This window comes from Sitodiplosis mosellana, unplaced genomic scaffold (assembly GCF_009176505.1).
Source record: "Sitodiplosis mosellana isolate CC-2019 unplaced genomic scaffold, AAFC_SMos_1.0 Smas_scaffold_5, whole genome shotgun sequence".
NCBI classification, from domain to species: domain Eukaryota; kingdom Metazoa; phylum Arthropoda; class Insecta; order Diptera; family Cecidomyiidae; genus Sitodiplosis; species Sitodiplosis mosellana.
Genome location: NW_022595248.1, coordinates 1,789,113 through 1,806,849, shown reverse-complemented (window position 1 = coordinate 1,806,849; position 17,737 = coordinate 1,789,113). Strand labels below are relative to the sequence as shown.

General features: G+C 37.1%; 1 protein-coding gene across 1 annotated transcript; it reads right to left on the bottom strand.

The window, feature by feature from the left end:
- Nucleotides 1–201: 201 nt before the first annotated feature.
- LOC129567126 (proliferating cell nuclear antigen) lies at nucleotides 202–1,908 on the bottom strand. Its single transcript, XM_055443732.1, has 5 exons — nucleotides 1,769–1,908; nucleotides 1,538–1,669; nucleotides 1,228–1,449; nucleotides 964–1,129; nucleotides 202–720 (listed from the first exon to the last, which is right to left on the bottom strand). The coding sequence occupies exons 2-5, from the start codon at nucleotides 1,643–1,645 to the stop codon at nucleotides 434–436; spliced, it is 783 nt and encodes a 260-aa protein (XP_055299707.1). The 5' UTR covers nucleotides 1,646–1,669; nucleotides 1,769–1,908; the 3' UTR covers nucleotides 202–433.
- Nucleotides 1,909–17,737: the final 15,829 nt, after the last annotated feature.

Below are 17,737 nucleotides of genomic sequence, written 5' to 3'. Positions count from 1 at the left end.
GGCATTGAAATTCAGGACAAATGCACCCAACAAAGTCAAAGAACTTGATAAGCACACTGAACGTACTTTCGGTGCAAACATACGTTGGTTCGACTCACTGCACACATATCCAACAATGCAACAATCAGTTATTCCAATTATTAGTGAAATTTGATGAAAAAAAAAATCCGTACAAAAATACCAAACAATGAAAACCCCGTATTTTTATACATTTCTGAAAACTTAATTTTTATTCAATCAGTAAATTGGCTTTTGAGTTTGTGTGTTATTTTATGTTTGTTATTCTATTTTCACACTGACAATGCATGAAAGGGAAATTGGTCTGTTTGTTTTTGTAGAATAAATCATATTTAAAAAAAAAAGAAGATGATAAGCAATGGTTTAAAAGAGAGTGTTTTAACGATGACAGAATCTTCATACGATGGAACGTTGTTTAGCTTTCGTCATCTTCGATTTTCGGTGCCAAGTAGTATCGAATGTGACCGTAGTCTTGAACTTTGTATTCTACAACTAATGGAACATCGGCCGACATTGACAGCTGCACCTGGGCAGACAACGGAGTTGCCTTTGTGAACGAGTTCAAGTAGCGGCAAGCGAATGTCAATGTGACTGGCTCTTGCATTTCGATGATGACAGCCTCTTCTTCCTTGTCAATCGATGAGGTTTGGGCGAGTTTCACATTGGCTGCACCAACATCACCACTGGCCGAGAATTTCACACCTTTGAAAAGAGACAGAACAATAGAATTATTGTGATTTTTGCATATAACCATCTCCATTCATCGATTTTCAAAACAAAGAAAATAAATGAAATGAAAACAATCGCTTTACATTTCGCGTAGTGCAAAAAATCTTAAACGAAGGGCTGCGTTTTCTACATCACCACAAAGTGACGGAATTTCGCAACGACATGCAATTTTGTGACAAACGCAAAATGAGGTTATGTTTCCGTTTTTTCTCTTACCTTCTTTGGTGCAAGCAATGACCATTGATTCACCGAATTGCGATAAATCGCGGCAGATGCGTGCAAATTCCATCGATGGCATACGCACAATGCATGCATAATTGGTTTCTGGAATGCCCAAGTGCTCTTGATCCAAATTCATCAGTTTCATTTCATAGTCGGAAATCTGAACAATAAACCAAGCAAACCATGGAATGTGTTAGAAAAGAAGAGTGTACAACAATGGGTTGAGGCAGTTAGGTCAGTTCTGTTTGGCTTTCATACCTTTTCTTGATTCGGTGATTCGAACATGAAGGTGACGGTGTCGGCGTTATCTTGTGCTTTCATTGTGAGCGTGTCATCGTTGTTGGCACACTTCAAAATCTTGGCCATACTGGCAAGATTCATGCCCATCGACAAGTTACGATCGCAACGGAACTTATCGAATCCATCGGAGCGCAGAGTCAACGATACTAATGACACATGCGAATTGTCCATGGCTTGCAACTGTACATTCAATCAAAATCAAAAATCAATTAGACTTCTATGGAAAATTTTTGGTTTCAAAAAAAAAATGTAATCATCGATTTTATACCTGAATACCAGAATCGCTGCAGTCGAAGGTGGCTTCATTGAGCAGGTCTTTGATGGCATCGAGCACTTTTTTCAAGACAGCTGAGGAGGTAAGGCGTGCTTCAAACATGATTACTCCGTGTGTGTGTGACTTCTGGAAATCACCAGAAAATAAAATACATTCAAGTTATTGAGTTATTAAAATGATAAAAATCCGTCGGATTTATTATCAAATCACTAAATAAACAGTTACCAAAAAAAGGAAAAGTAAGACCAGCGTTTATTCAAACAAATTGCAGAAGAATACGAGCGAGCACCGAATCAACAGTGGTTTGCTTCACGTTCAATACTAAAGTGACAAATGCGTTGTTGTTTTGGCGCGAATTGCTGTATCATACACAACGAACGAACCGCTCAAACTGAACTGTCGTCACATACAGTTGTTTCATTCTAACGCACGCCCATCGCCCGCTTCACATAGTATCGGTCTGTTCGAACGTATGGCATCGTTTAGTTCGTACAAAGGAATTTTGTGCGGGAAAATAGAGAGCACAGCAGCTGTCTTTGTTTATCCGTTTGGTTCGATGGGCATTTGAAGAAGAACGATATAGGTGTTGAATTGCGTGCGAGTGACAGTTGTAGGAAAACATCAAGCGCTGCGTTTACAATGCGACGGTTGTGAAATTCAGCTGTTAGAAAAAAAACGCCGGTACATGTGTTTCTGTTGTTTTAAAATACAGGGGAAATTTGATGAAATCCACCTGAAAAATGCATAAATGAATTTCAACGTTGATATAATTCGATGCAAAGTCCATGTGTAAAGTTGATAAAATGTTCCGTCACATGTGTCTAACACAAAACTTAATCGTGTTAATGCCTCTGCGATGCATGTCAGAATTCAAGTGTATCCACTTTAATTAAAGTGGCTAAAACCGAAAACACAATTTGGGCGGAGATGCAATACACACAGCCTAAAACCATCAAGTTGTTAGTTCAGCAGCAAAGTTGTGTTTTCGTTGAAAGACTCGCTCGGTTAAGGTTCAATAAAGTGATCAGCATTCGTTGGTATAATGTATGGGTTCGGACGATAAATCATGTGTTTTATTAAAGCGATAGAATAAACAAGGTGCAAGTACGCATGTTGTTCATTCGATGCAAAGAAACCGCATAACGCCATCGAGATGGAGAGCGATGGAAAAAGAGGCAGAAAGGGAAAGAGGTGAAAAAGAGATAGAAGCGAGACCTTACATGTCATAAATTTGGTTTGAGTGTGTTAAATCTGCTCGAAAAATCGAATGAATTGGGTGGAAAAATTGTGTTTTTTTTTTTTTGGTTCAATTATTGGTTCGTAGTACAAAGTGAGCAAAATGTGCATGTGTATACCTATATTCGGCTGTCATCGTTCGATTTTCTGTGTAGATGGAACGATAGAGATGAATTGTTTGTTCATTTAAATAGTGAAAACACCAGCAGCCACAGCAAACAAGCCCAATGCCCTATATGATAGACTTGAAATGTATCTACATTGTTTACGTGCTTTTGTGAATACAAATTGTGTGCCGCAAACAGATTGGACGAGTGTATGTGTGCTTCGTTTCAGAGTAATCCATCGTACACACACACACACACAACACACAGCACATTGGCCATCATAAGTACCGTCGATACAAACAACTATCCGCACTGCTGCTACATCGGCCGGACTGGTGTGTATCTGAGCAATCTCTCGCTCTCTCTCGGTTTGCATTGGAAAATCACATATGTCAAACGTTTAGACACTCAAACGCCTAACACAACCAAATTAAATTAAATTTGCATGAAATTGCTTGGCAATGGGGCGGAATTTCATACGGTACAAACGGAACACAACATCAAAACAATTATTCAAATTCTTCAAAGAATGTGTTATCTATTTTATTAGCTATCCGCTTTTCCGACTGCTCCACATTTTCACACTCTACCACTGTATTTAGTCTTGTGCTCTGTATGTGTGTGTGTATGGCTGCGGCTTTTTGCAATTGCCCCAGCAATACTTTGTATATGCAACAATCCAAGCGGAATGAGCAATCGAGTCAAAGTTCATAAAATACCTCACTGGCGGAGAAATAGTTTTGCGTTTAATGAAAATGTTACGATGCTTCAATTAAAATGAAATACGATCGTTGAATGTCGGCTTTTTTTCGTTTTGGCTTTAAAAATAGAACATTTATTCTCTTTGAATAAAATCCGCATTTTCTTTTCTATGAATACCAGTGGGCCAGTGTGTTAATGACCAATAACGTTGTGACTTTATTAAATAGTCTATATTAATTTGTCGAATTTTTATCCATGAACTACACTATCATTTGATCTCTATAGTATATTGCATAGTTCAACGGTTGAACTTCAACTGAGATTTTCTCTCTCATTGTGTATGTGTGACTCTTACTCACTATGCATAGCATTCCAGAAAAATCGATAAAATCATTAAAATTCGGCTCAGTTTCATTCCGGCAGCATTTGACTCCGCAAATAATTTTCAATTCATGTCGGTGCTCTTGTAATAATAAATATTTAATATTGACTCTGGATGTCGATTCGATTCGGCTTGGAATAAAATTATGTAATGGGAATATGTACGACAAATGACAGTATCCGATTCACTTCGTGTTCGTTATTATTATTTGCTATAGCAAAGATATTTGAACGCATAATGCATTTTATGCATCAACGAAATAAATCGCTCTCTGGTTTGCACTTTTAAGAGTTGAATGGGGACAGATAGTTTCTGTCTCTCTTTCTATCTCGCTCACCCTTATCTTACTCTATGTCAGCGAATAGACGAACAATTTGCTGTTGTTTCTTTGGAGATGATGACATTATTATTCATTGTCTGCTTTCTAATGGTAGTGCTTTGAGATTATCGTTGAGTCTCAATCCATCGGAAATACTATTTGTGTAGAGGCTCTTCAGTTGAACTGTGAGTGTGTGTGTATATTCGAATGGAACAATAAACTCGGAAGCGATTGCAATTTTCGTGAATAATTTTGTGTCTACAATGAGATATGCAGAGAAAATGTGTATGGATCGGCGCTGTTTCCAATGTCGAGAAGATTTATTCCGAATTTCAGTGGAATTTTTCATGTTGGACTTCGAATTTAAATTGCTTTTGAAGGAAATTTTCACATCGTTCGGACAATTGTGACAATTTGATTTTCCCGTTTTTTTTTATTGTTTGTTTTCTGTCTTAAAATCTATTCATGTGTGTCATTGGAGTTTGGATCATTGAAACCTTTATTGGGATTGTTAGAAAATAAAATAAATATTCTCGGTTTGTGTGTGTGTGTACCGATTCTCTAGTTGTATTCGAGGGCGTTTGGGTGAGTTGTTGAGTGTGAACAGTGGTGGCAAAGTGAATGGGTTGGTTGTGTGCTATCAAAATGATGCTATACATTTTATTTGAATGTCATCCCAGCAACCTCAAAGTGTCTGTTTATTTTGGCAAGAGAGATAGAGAGAGAGAGAGAGAGAGAGAGAGAGAGAGAGAGAGAGAAGAAAATCGTTTTGTTGACACGTACACGCAGTTACACTAATAAAATGCACACGCACACTCACTCATACACACCAATCACATGATTTGGAGATGGAAGTGAATCATGGCATTACAAACGATGATTTTGTCCTAAAATAATAATGAAGTGATTTCATTCGGTTATCCAAAGCTATGGCTTTGACTTAACATTTTGAATGGTCTCTTGGAAACGAGAAACCGACCAGATAAACGAGCAAAGAAACACACACATACAAACACAAACTGGGTATAGAAGAAATGCACACATACACACTGGAAGAATAGAGAAGAAAACGTATAAAATCAATGAAGTTGATGATGATTCAAACTCATGTACATTTGGACAGTTGTTGTTGCTGCTGCTGCTGCTGCTGCTGGTGGTGGTTCGTCTTTTCGCTTGATTTCCATGTCATAAATGCGTACGTTCGTCCTGAGCATTGCTTCCGAATTAAACGAATTTTGCGATCTCTGCACAAAACAACGGCTCCCCAATGATATGAATGTGCGAAAAATACTTGCACCACACACATTTCACCTCGACTCCACTCGAACAAAACACACACATGTTTTGCTCGAGCATTATTTTATGAGCTGGTTTCTCTTGCCTTCTTTTTTATTTACAATTTTCACATCCATTTTATTGGTGGATTCGGAATATTTGGTACGGAGAGAGCAGTTTTTTTTCCCTCAATTTCGTCATTTTTTCAGAATGGTTTCTAGTTTCGTTGATGTCCATTTGAAATTGTGTCAATGAAAGTGGGATCAAATACAAATCCAACCGATGGCTTTTTATTAATTCCAATGGGACTCGTGAATTATATAACTGCCTTGACACTTCGCCATCAATGCAACTCATCATTTTGACAACTGTTTTTTTTTGCACGTTTACCATAGCGGGAATTTATTCAATATATTCGGTGTATGATGCTTTGGACCCGATACTCTTGATGATCAAGGGGCATTAATTATTAAATACTTTGTGTTACAACTCGACATTTGATTCTGAAGTGTTCATCAATTTGGCGACGGTTTTGGATGAGATATTTGATCATTGCTCTTTATTCAAGGAGAGAAACATATGCTTTCGAAGAGATGAAGAGGTGGATGGAAGGATGAAGGTAAAGGTTGAAATTAAGATTAAACTTATATCTTTATCTTCATCATCATACACAGAATGCACAATAACAAATAATTCATATGCATAAGAAAAATAAAGTTATTTTAATCGTATGTAATCTCATAATTTAAGCCTTAACTTTCTCTGCCAGAACAAAGAGCGAAATCTCTAATTTTCTGAGCTTCGATAAAACTGTGCCATAAACACACTTTTCGACCTGGGTAAAAAGAAAATAAACGCTTTCATTTTCAAGCAGTAAAAAAATATTCGCTGCTTCATTCCAAGAAGTATATTTCGAGCAGCTTCAATTGCACGCGAGATACATGCTTGTCAGGATAGCAGTGAACTGTTGACAGAACGGAACAAATCTAATTAAAAGTTTATTTTTTTCCTGCGTTGCGCTTCCGTAAATTGGACTAGTTGCGTTTAATAGCTGTTTTTGATCTGCATTCGCAGGTGTTGAATATTTAAATGCAGTGAAAATGCGAGGTTTTTTCCATTCGTTTCAAATCGACATTTTAATTTCGTTTGATGAATTCAAAAAGTTTCAAGTAATCAACTAACTGAATTTCACACTAACAAGATAGCGGCGAATGGTAGGTATTTGTGCATTTATTGCAGCAAACATAGGACAATATTATACATGATCCATGGCAAAGAGTGTTGCTTGTATCATTTCAACTCAATATTAGCAAAAAAACGCATCGGAATTTATTGGCTAAAAATCAAAAGTTTCATATTGAAATGTCGGTTTCAATCAACCGAATGCCTGGAATGTCGGTTGTGGTTAATTTGTCTTGTCTTCTTCGCTCGAGACGTTTTTCATGAAGATTCTTCAAACACTCGAAGTAGATTCACTGGAAAATGCCTGGAGGAACCAAAAAAAACGAAACGATGAGTGATGTGTGTTGTTGTGAAAACTTTCCACAAAATTGTTTAGGTGAAATGTCATCGCATGAGATACGTTAATTAATTATTGCTTTTTGCCTTGACACACTCAAACTCACCCACGCACACACGTGAATGAGAAGCGCGCGCGCGCGCGCGTGGCTGAATGTGAAGTGGAGGAAGTTGTGTGCCTCTTCTTGACTCTCGCTGAATATGCCTTTCACCGAAACGGATGGCTGTAAAATGCTGTACATTGTTTTATGCAGAATTGCGGTTGCAGTGTTTGTGATAAGTTCGGTTTTGTCAACTTCAGCGATCCCTTCGGTGGTGACAGTGACGTTGGTGATGTTATTATCGTTGTTGTTTTGCCATTTTGCCAACGCCATCACCGCGCTCTCTATCTCTCTAACCGAATGATGCAGATTTTTATATGTTTTCATTGCGTAGACACACAGAAGTGACATCACAACTTTTCGGGCGCTGCTGCCTCATATACAAACACACACACACGCTCACACATTTATTAAACATCATAGATGCAAATAACGATACCAGACATTTTCATGTGTACTATTCCAAATTCCATCCATCAACTTTCTGACTTTAATTGGCCTAATTAACAGCACAAATTCGTTTATACGTAAAATATTGTTTGTGTGTGTGCGAGCTCTAGCGTGTGTGTGTGTTTATGTGTAAGAAAGAGAGTTTGTGTGGATGTGCACGGTGTTGCAAAAGTTGATAGATATACGAAACCAGAGCACGTACCAACTTTTTGACATATGAATTTACAAACAAATTATTTGCAGGTATTTTGTAAGCGATCCAAACGTGCAAATGATGTTTCCGTCCCACGCCCAACTCACTGTCTCAGCTAGTAAATCCGCAACAGATTTGGATGTTGTCTAACAAAAACCCCGAGAGAAGTAAGTCTTCAAGCATTTCAATGAAACTATTCAAATGTTCCACGAAATCAATTGAAATGCTGCAGAAAGTCTTGATTATATACCAAACCGAAAATGTTGCAACACATCCTAGGAAATGGCGTAATTAAATTCAGCGAAAATATAATGAAAAACACACATTTTAACCCATTTTCATACTTTTTAATCTGATATATCCAACTGACTTCAGTAACGAGGTAAATTGAATTCATTTTAACGATTCAATTACTTTTTACTCTCTCTGAGTAAAACTCACCCTATAAATGGAACCAAGAATACAAAATCAAACGAATAAATAGACGTGTTTTATGGATTCCAACCATTTCCGTTGTTCCGTCACTGACCTCAAATCATTTGCCGCAGCGAATTTGTTATCAATTACGATAATGTGTGGCAAAAGATCGGAAAAAAGAACTGGACGCTAATGCAATTCTCATAATTAAGTTTCCAAGCTCAAATGTCTCAATCTGCTATATCTTAACTCAATTCCATTTGGTGTCTCTCTTAGTGTTTGTGTATGTTTGCAAGAGAAAAGAAATTGTAAAGAAAAAACAAACACAACGAAAAGAAAAGAGAAAACCGTTTCGAGTTGATTTGACAAATAAAATAATTTCGAGGTGCGCGCATTTCAAGGGGGCCGACCGATCAACTGAGTCAAAAGCAATCAAAACAAGTTGGAAAAAAATTTGGTGAATTGCTTTGATTTCACCTTTGTGAATCATCTAAATGAGCTGATATCACGCAATCCGCATAATAGATCCGAGCCGCAGTAGTACATACACTTGTGTATGGGATATGAGACAACCGAATCGCATTGTGTTCCATACACACATAAACAGCACATTCTCCAGAGCAAATGAACGAAGGCAAGAATGAAAAAAAGAAAGAACGAAACGTTAGCGCATGGGTTTCGTGCCGGTGGTTTGATTACAATTTGATAAAAATGTGTCAAAATATTCAGCTTTCGAATAAAGTGGCAAGAATTGAATTTCGAGCCGTGAACGATTCAATCTGTTTTTTCGTTCTTCCTCCTTTTGCTTGTCAATTGCTATATCGATTGTGAAAAAAAATTTGCCAGAAAATTGTCGATTAATTCACATAATTTCCTATTTCGAAACGAATAAAACGAGCTACATTTGTTGAATACGAAATTAGTGCGACAACTTGAAATTCCAATGGAATAGAGCAATCGGATGATTGCCGATTAGAAGAGGAGAGCAGAAAAAGAAAACGGACACAATAATCAGATATAACGCATCGGAATGCATAGTGATATCGAAACAATTTTTTTTTCTGTGTCACAGACAGCAAAATGCCAAGAGTTCGTGCACAAAAAACGGCCTATGGATGGATAAAGAATGGCAAAGACGGATTTAGTGAAACAGTTGTTATTTTCAACGAGCCTGTTGCCGGTATTTTGTGGCTTTGCTTGAGCCTCGGCTTGGCCGATTTAATTCGGCTATCTCTCTGTTTCGTTCGCAATTGTGACCACGTATCTGCTGCTGCTCTGTTTTCACCCTGAAATTATAATCGGGAATCTGGCATTTTTGATTCGAATAACAGCAACGACGACGGCGGATGTAAAGAGGGAGGTTTTCATCGTTCGCATCACGACCTTTAACTCTAGTGCTGAATATTTCACCGCACGCGACAACAATTTTAACCCTATTTTTGCTACATACATATTTATCGTCATGTTATATTCTTCATCGGCCTGTCTCTTCCTCTCTCTCGCTCTCTCTCCCCTTCCCTTGCTCTCCCTTTCTTCCTCTTTGTGATTTGCTTCGCTTCGCGTTCGAAAATTGCACGCGTTCCGCGCACACGATTGAATTCTTCTCTCTTCTTTTTACAGCTGCACATAAAAATTGTCGAGCAGACGCCAAGAAAATTAAGAATAAAACGGTATTCATACGGACACGACTGTCATCATTTCGCGCAAAAATGACAAACTAAAAAATTATGTTGAAACGAAATAACGATGGCACAAGAAAAGGAGAAAAAAAAAACTCAGTCAGTAAATGCGCTTACACTCTCTCGCTCTCTCAGTTTCGTATAATTTTTTTTTTCTCGCTTCGACTCGTTTCGCTTTTTTTCCGCGCCATTCTCGATGTGTATGTGTGCATTTCATCGCTTGTTCGAGCGATAAACTTATTTTATTTATTCGTTGTGAATGTTTTACGTGACCGTCTTTAGCTTTATTGTAAGTCATTTTAAATACAGAAAGAGATTTTTCGTCATTTCGGTTCTCCGCGTGCTTTCCACGGCACGAATGCGTTCGCGTTTCTCGTGTTCTTTTATGCGGTTTTTTTCATTTCGAAATAAATGGATGTTTACGATCCGATTCATTTCGCAAACTGTCACATTTAACTATAAACATGGTGAGTAAACGGCAACGGAACCCATCGTGATTACGATGCTGATAACGCATGCAACACTTAATTCAAAATCCTATCACACATAAATGAGAGCGATCCTTTACATCGAATTATCTAATATGGCGCTAAGGACCGTATCATTTGTTCTCATTACCAGCGGAAATGACGTGTGTGAGTGTGATTTTAAATAATCATTGAAAACGCATAAAATTAAATTGATATGCCAATCGAATGCTGTAATGCGTGGTGTGCCACAAAAGTGTCAACTATTAGCGGCTCAATCAATTTTGATATAGGGAAATTGACTGTTTTGACAACACATTTAACACGTATTTCGGTTACGGTTCATTGAACACGTCGATGACACCAAAACATTTATTCAAGCATAAATAAACGAATTTACATACAATATACATGGATCGATGTATTTTTCTGCTGCATAAAACACCGGAGGGATAATTTTATGGTTTATTAAAAAAAAAATCGCTGAAATTGAGAATGAAATATTCATATCCGCATGGAAATTGGTTTAGTGCTTGGTTTGATTTTATAAACATATTTGTCATTTTTCTAAGTTCAGATCTTTGGTTTCGATACTTGACTCGATCTAAGCAAACATTTCATTCAAATCCTTTGAAACTCTCAATTCATTCAATTCACAGTTCAAATTGAACCGATTTCGAGTCAAAATAAAACAAAAACAATTATAAAAAAGCAACTCATTGAGTTCGCATTAGGTTCCATTTTGCATTCGAATTCCAATACTTTTCCTGCATTCCGCTGCATAAATCAAAATCCATCCAACAAATGAATGAGCTTTTGTCTAAAACTGTTAATTTTATTGCATTTGTAGTGTAGAGCGCTTCAATTTTCGTTACAAATGTGCACGTCCATCAAACAAATTAACAAAAACCCGAACGCAACAACAAAAAAAAAAACCTGTGATTCATTCACGTATTTTCTATAGCTTTGTGTTGAAATGTTGATGCAAACAGGGGCAAAAAAACATGTTTAAAAAAAATGGAAAATGGAAGTCATCACGTTTTACGTTAACAATAAGTTTTACTATTGCAATTGTTGGCATTTGTTTTATTTCTTTTGATTAAAAAATTTGTAAGCACTTGTACATACTTAAAGGTGCTTTTGTCACATTTGCACAATGATGACAAGTGTATGTGGTTTTTCGATTGTCTTGATGTGTCTGTGTCTATTTTGACTGGTTCTTTCAGTCGCGATGCTGTCAATTGAAGCTCAAATATACAATATTCACGCGACAAAGAGGTAAAAAACAAACACGAAACATGCAATATCACACATCCTCGTGCATCTGGATAGACACAAAAAAACCACGGAACGTGTTTATTTAAACAGACTTTGTATGTTAATAATGAATGATTTAAACATACACGACTAAACCAAAGTAGAATGTGGCAAGCACAAAAAAGAAACGAATGATTGTTGGAAAAACAATAAAATATAATTTGAAAATGGAACAACAAAAAACGCACACACACACACACACACACACAAACCAGAATCCTCGATTTCACCGCATCAATTCATTTGTGGCTTTTTTCACATGAAGAGAGAGAGAGAGAGAGAGACTGAAAAAGAAGGAAAAAAAGCGGATGCAACAAACAAATCAGAGTTGAAAAACAGGAAACGGAAAAATCAGCGGCGTTTTTTCTTCCTCCTATGCATACGCATTCAATTCTCTCTCTTTCGCTTGCCCGCCGCTTCGAGTGATAACGAATGCATCTCGCACATCAAGTGTTTATGTGGATGTTGTGTGCATCGCAACATGTGAGGGATGAAATGCCTCGGAACAACAATTGTTCAACGGCAATGCAAGCTAAAAATCTATTGTATACTCTCACATCCGCTTTGGAATTTGCATAATGGAAAAACTGGCGAAGATTAAAGATTATGTGTACGGGGAGCGAGCGAACGAGCGAACGAACGAGTGTGTGGGAAAAAAGAGCGACAACAATGCAACTCACAACAATCGCTTTTCATTCAGTTCATAGGATTCATATATGATGTTCTCACAAGAAAATGCAACAAATCACGGTCTCGTCATGTTGAAAGGCACGACAAACACATACACTCACATACATAAGTAGCATAGTGGCAAGCTTTTCATATTCTCCCAACTCGACGCGATTGTTTCGCACGCGTTTCTGTGTTGTACTTCCACTCAATGGTTTGAATATCGCATAAAAATTTTATTGTTTGCTTTGCTTGTCACTTAAGTTTATTGCCTGGAACTGTTTTTCAAAGAGAAAAACATTTTTGCCATATCAAAACGAAACCACGATGACTGGCTGACTGAAGGAGCGGAGGAGGTGAAGATTGGTTTGAAATTAAAAAAAAAAACGAACAATTCCCTTGGCACACAAGATGAAAATTATTTTATCATTTTTCACATCTTCACTTTTTGTCTGTTGTGTCTTGTGTGTTCCCATTTTTTCTCCCTTGTTGTTGTTGTTGTTCATCAAATCTCGATTAAAACCAAAACATAAAGTTTCGAATAGTAAAAATCTATGCCAACTCCAAAGACCAACTAAAAACGGCACAGCATTGATCGTTGCCGCATTCGGTTCATTTATCATCGATGATATGTGGCGTTTTATCAAACCATTTGCTGTCATAATTGCTTACAATAGCATTACGACGTGTGTAAAGTGGATCAAAAGATATGGATAAAAATGAACATACAAACTTTGTAATTATGTGTTCAAGTTTACGGATGATTTATGCTGAGCTGTCATCGTCGTCGTAGTCATCCTCGTGTATGTTTCTATCCCTAACAAATTATATCTACGTTACCTACAATTTACTTGGCTCTCACATTCACATGCCAACACCATGCACGGGTTGGCTTCGTTCGCTATCATTGTCATAGAAGATATATTAAATTAATCAATAACCGGGATTTTGGGGCCAGCAGCATTTCGATGATCTCTGCTCAACCAGAGTATCTGTGTGTGTGTGTGTATATGTGTGAATCAAGGCAGTTAATTTATATAAATCACATACGTATGTGATCCATGGTGTGCCAATCAATGCACAAGCACATGGATAACAGCGTCGTGGAAGCAACGGCGCAAATTTAATTAGCGCTGCACAGTCGAGCACATCTTAATTATTTTGATCCAACCATTGAAACCTGATATGTGGTAAATTCATTCACCCATCTCAAGCATATGTGCAAGCCAATTGTTTTTCTTGTCACAAAGTTCAACGCAAGACATAGTTCGGATTACTTACGAAAACTTAGCGTGAAACTTTCGCATCTGCATCGAAAATTATCATGTAATCAAATTTATTCCACAGACACAGCGAACGTAAAACAATCCGACATAAAATTATATGCAAAGAGATTTTATTTTCACATTTTTAACTTATTTTGTAACTTTTTGTTGCCGTAACAGGAGCTTATTTAAAGCCACTACAAGCGAGTCAACCACATTAAAGTGCAATCATTTAACTTAACAGGGTAATGGTGCGCAATCGCATACTATGAATCATATCGCATATCAATTGAATTCTAAATTTTAATTGAAAGTAATATCGTTTTGAATTAAACTAAATGTACGCTTTCCTGCGTCGTGAAAAATCGAGAATAGCAAATCTTGCATTATTTCGTAGTTCAAGTTTCTCTTTCGTTGTTTTCATGTATTAATCTGTATTCATTGAGAGTTTCTCCTTTGGGTAATCGTCAGCAGAAAAGACAATTTCCATCTCGATCACCTCTTTCTATGAAACGAGAAAAAAAAATTGATCATGAAAGCGGCCTTTTGAATTTCTATTCATAATAAATGCTTTTCGATGGTTCGACAGTCCTATGATCGACAATGTCCAATTGACCCGTAGCAATTTCATTAGCATGAATCATGCGATGCACTGGATCCGTCCAATAAAATTGTGCGTCATTATTTGACGTGTTGTATTTATTCATTTCGGCGAATTTATTTATAATTGTGTGAATTGAATGGAGATAATTAAATGAAGTCATTGGCAAAAATGGTGAAAAATCGATGCAAAATTGAGTTAATAAGACAATAGATGGGAAAATGTGTATCTGTGTATCTGTTGAAAAATTAAAGTGGAATATAAATGCAAGCGTGTACGAAGTGAATTTTCGAAAATGGATGATGCGAACGCATATTTGATACTCATTTGTTGATTTTGCGTGTGTCAGATGATGCGAAATTGAAACGCATTCCTGGAAGAAAAATCATCATTTAACGCAATCAATGTTGGTCCATTATAAAAATGAAAGCATCAAGTCGAAAAATCATATTAAACGGTAATTTGGCAAGTGGCTCAATTTGATAATCGTCGTCATTGGTTTTCGAAAGAGGTAATAAGCGCATTGTTACATTGGATTTATGTATTCTGTGAATGGCATTCATGATGCTCCTGAGGTATTCGATGTGAAACTGAAGGCCATAAATTTTCGATTTTCGTGCGCGAGTATAAAAATGAAATTTGTTTTCAATGAAATAGGCTTTCCACGTGAGCCAATAAAAGTGGAATGGAATTTGATGATCATTTTCACCTTTTCATTTTTTTTATCTTAAATTCCTCGAAAAAGCATATTGTCAATTCATATAGGGCATGCCGTCCTGTTTACGTGTCGATCTTTTCTGTGTTGTATAATTCAATTTAAGCTCATATCGATTTAGTTTCATTTTTTGACACACATTTCAAGGCGCACACTACCCTTGCCTAAGCGAAAAACTTCGAATATGTTTCATGTTTGCATTTCATTTGGTGTATTCGTTCGTTTGTTCGTTGATTCTTTTCTTTTTTATGTTCCTCTTCTTCTCAAATATGATGCAAAGGTTGGTTGGTTGGTATAGAGTAGCAAAAGGCATGAACATGTGCCATTAACCATTTTTATTTCATTTTGTGTTGTCTTCAATTTCGCATCGCCGTTTCCAACGGAATGGGAGATTTTTATTGCGGCGCTCCTTGAAGTAAATGTTACTTGAGGGGAAAGTGAAGCGAAATAGTCGGGATGAAAAACAGCAGCATCAGAAGCAGCAGCCGTAGCAGTGAGCACATGAAATAGGACCGACGGAACAGTAAATCTGCAATACAACGAAATATTTCTCTTGTTTCTCTGCGTATATCGAAAGCAGAAGAGCTTGGCTGCCGACCGACCAAACGATATTGATATGCACGCAATCACGGCATAACCAAATGATCCCGTTCGAAGGAAGCAAAAAAAAAAAACATGTTGAACCAAAACAATTTGCTTCGAAAAATTTGTATTGCGTGATTTTTTCTTATTATGTTCCTCGACACACACACACACACACACACACATCCATCGGTACAGAGAATAGTGTGAAAAAAAAAGTCGCTTATCGTGAGTTCGACAGACGGAAAAAAGACAAAAGAACGAAGAGGGCAATAAAAATAAAATTGAACGAGGGAGAAAAAAATCAGCACGAAAGATTCACCCGGCCCAAAGTGTGATAGCAGCTGGAATGTGTCTACTTTGATATTTTTCTCGGCTCATATTATTTTGAAACATTGTGCGACCCCACACTCATTCAACGCGACACGCTGCGATGGCTCCATTCACACTTTGAACTCTCTCTCGTCCTCTCGTTCCTTCATTCTCTTTCGCTCTCTCTCTCTCTCTCTCTCTCTCTCTCTCTAACGCAACGCACCCAACCTTTTCTCATTTTATTTCGAATAAAAAAAGTGGAGCAAATTAAATGCTTCGTTTACGCCTTTCGTTTTCTTATTTTCATACACACTCATATTTCTCCACACAATTTATACAGTTTTGCTACGTTACAGACACAGGAAACAATGTTTTCTTGCCATCGTTTGGTATTGTATTGTCACTTGAACGCAGCCAGCCCATAAATTGTATTATGACACCAATGATTTAATTTTTTTTCAAATTTCAAGAGAGCTGCAAAATATTGATATCAAACCAATTTCGCACCGAGCCATTTGCCTCTCCACTTTCCATTCAAATGTATTCAAAGCGGTAAAGTATATCAAAAATAAATCTTTTTGTTTTAATTTAAATGATTGTGCAAGAGTCGTTGAGTGCTTATCATGGATGACCTCACACACAGCGACTGCTTTCCATCCATGCTACCTTCAAGTTTCGCACCCAACAACGGGCATAAATCGAAAATCGGATTTAATCTTGGCGAATAAACAAAACAAAGAGTTCCAGAATCATCTTCTCCCCAGGAATTAAGACGCTTCGGCAACCGTCTTATGAAAATCTATTTATTCAAATTATATTCAATTGTCTGGTGAAAAACGAAAAACTTTTCACAGACAAAAAAAGCATTATGTTTTATGTATTTAAGAGTAAAAAAAAATGGTTGGTCACAAATAAAGTGGAGCCATTGCAGTTCCGTATAATTTGCAAGATTTAAGAAAACAAATTTCTTCATTTAAATTGCATTGTGGCACTGAATCGATAATAATCACCGCACATGAATTTCTTCTGTCCGTTTGTCTAATTACCGTTTATCACCGAGCACCGACAAGAGCTAATATCACCGGTCAATACTCGTGTGGATAGAGATAAAGTATTCTGCCGAAGGAAGAGAGAAACAGAAAAAAAAATCAGCATCATAAAATGCAACGAGAGTGAAAAAGAAGGGAAAAAAATATTTCGTTTCGGAACGGCGAAAAAGAGAAGAAAAATTATAAGTAATAAAATACCTGTGGGAAAGTTCACAGTTGGTGTTTGTGAGCGAGCAAACGCGCTCTGGATACGCTTTGAATGGGCAGCACCAGGCACTTCATGATGCTGACGGTGGGTCTTTAATTAAAATCCATTCCCAGTGAATCCAGAAAAAAATAAGTCGAAAATATAGAATGCATCATGTCTCCACCTCGGCATGTCCTACTGCTCCGAGAAAGAAAAACAAACAAACAAAATATCCATGAAAAAACGCTAATTGCAAGGAAATATTTTTTTTTCAACCCGTGGAATTTTCATAAATTTATTTCCCATACAATTTTCCAGATCGCATGTTCCATTTTTCATGAGCGCGTGAATTTAAAAACGAAAATCCGAATGAAATCTATTCATAATGCTTCGCGCTGGATAATAATGTAGTGTTGGAGTGCAGCGAATTCTATTTTCGTAATGCATAGAATAATGGGTCGATTGGTTGAAATGCCATTTTTCCTTGAAACTTTCGGTGTGTGTGTGTGTGCGCGCGCTGAGTGTTCATTGTAAAAAGATCATCACTTGTGATAAAAATGGGAAAATAAAAGAAGAAGAAAAAAAAACGAATATGTGAACGTGTCACTCTCTTTCCCTGCGATACATGCGAGATAGCTGAAGCTATTGTGT

What these genes read in the sequence shown, in the direction of transcription:
- LOC129567126 (XM_055443732.1), bottom strand. Translation starts at nt 1,645, where the DNA reads ATGTTTGAAGCACGCCTTACCTCCTCAGCTGTCTTGAAAAAAGTGCTC. An exon ending in GCAGCGATTCTGGTATTCAG is followed by an intron (nt 1,450 to 1,537) that starts GTATAAAATCGA and finishes TTGAATGTACAG; the next exon opens with TTGCAAGCCATGGACAATTC. An exon ending in CATTGCTTGCACCAAAGAAG is followed by an intron (nt 721 to 963) that starts GTAAGAGAAAAA and finishes CTCTTTTCAAAG; the next exon opens with GTGTGAAATTCTCGGCCAGT.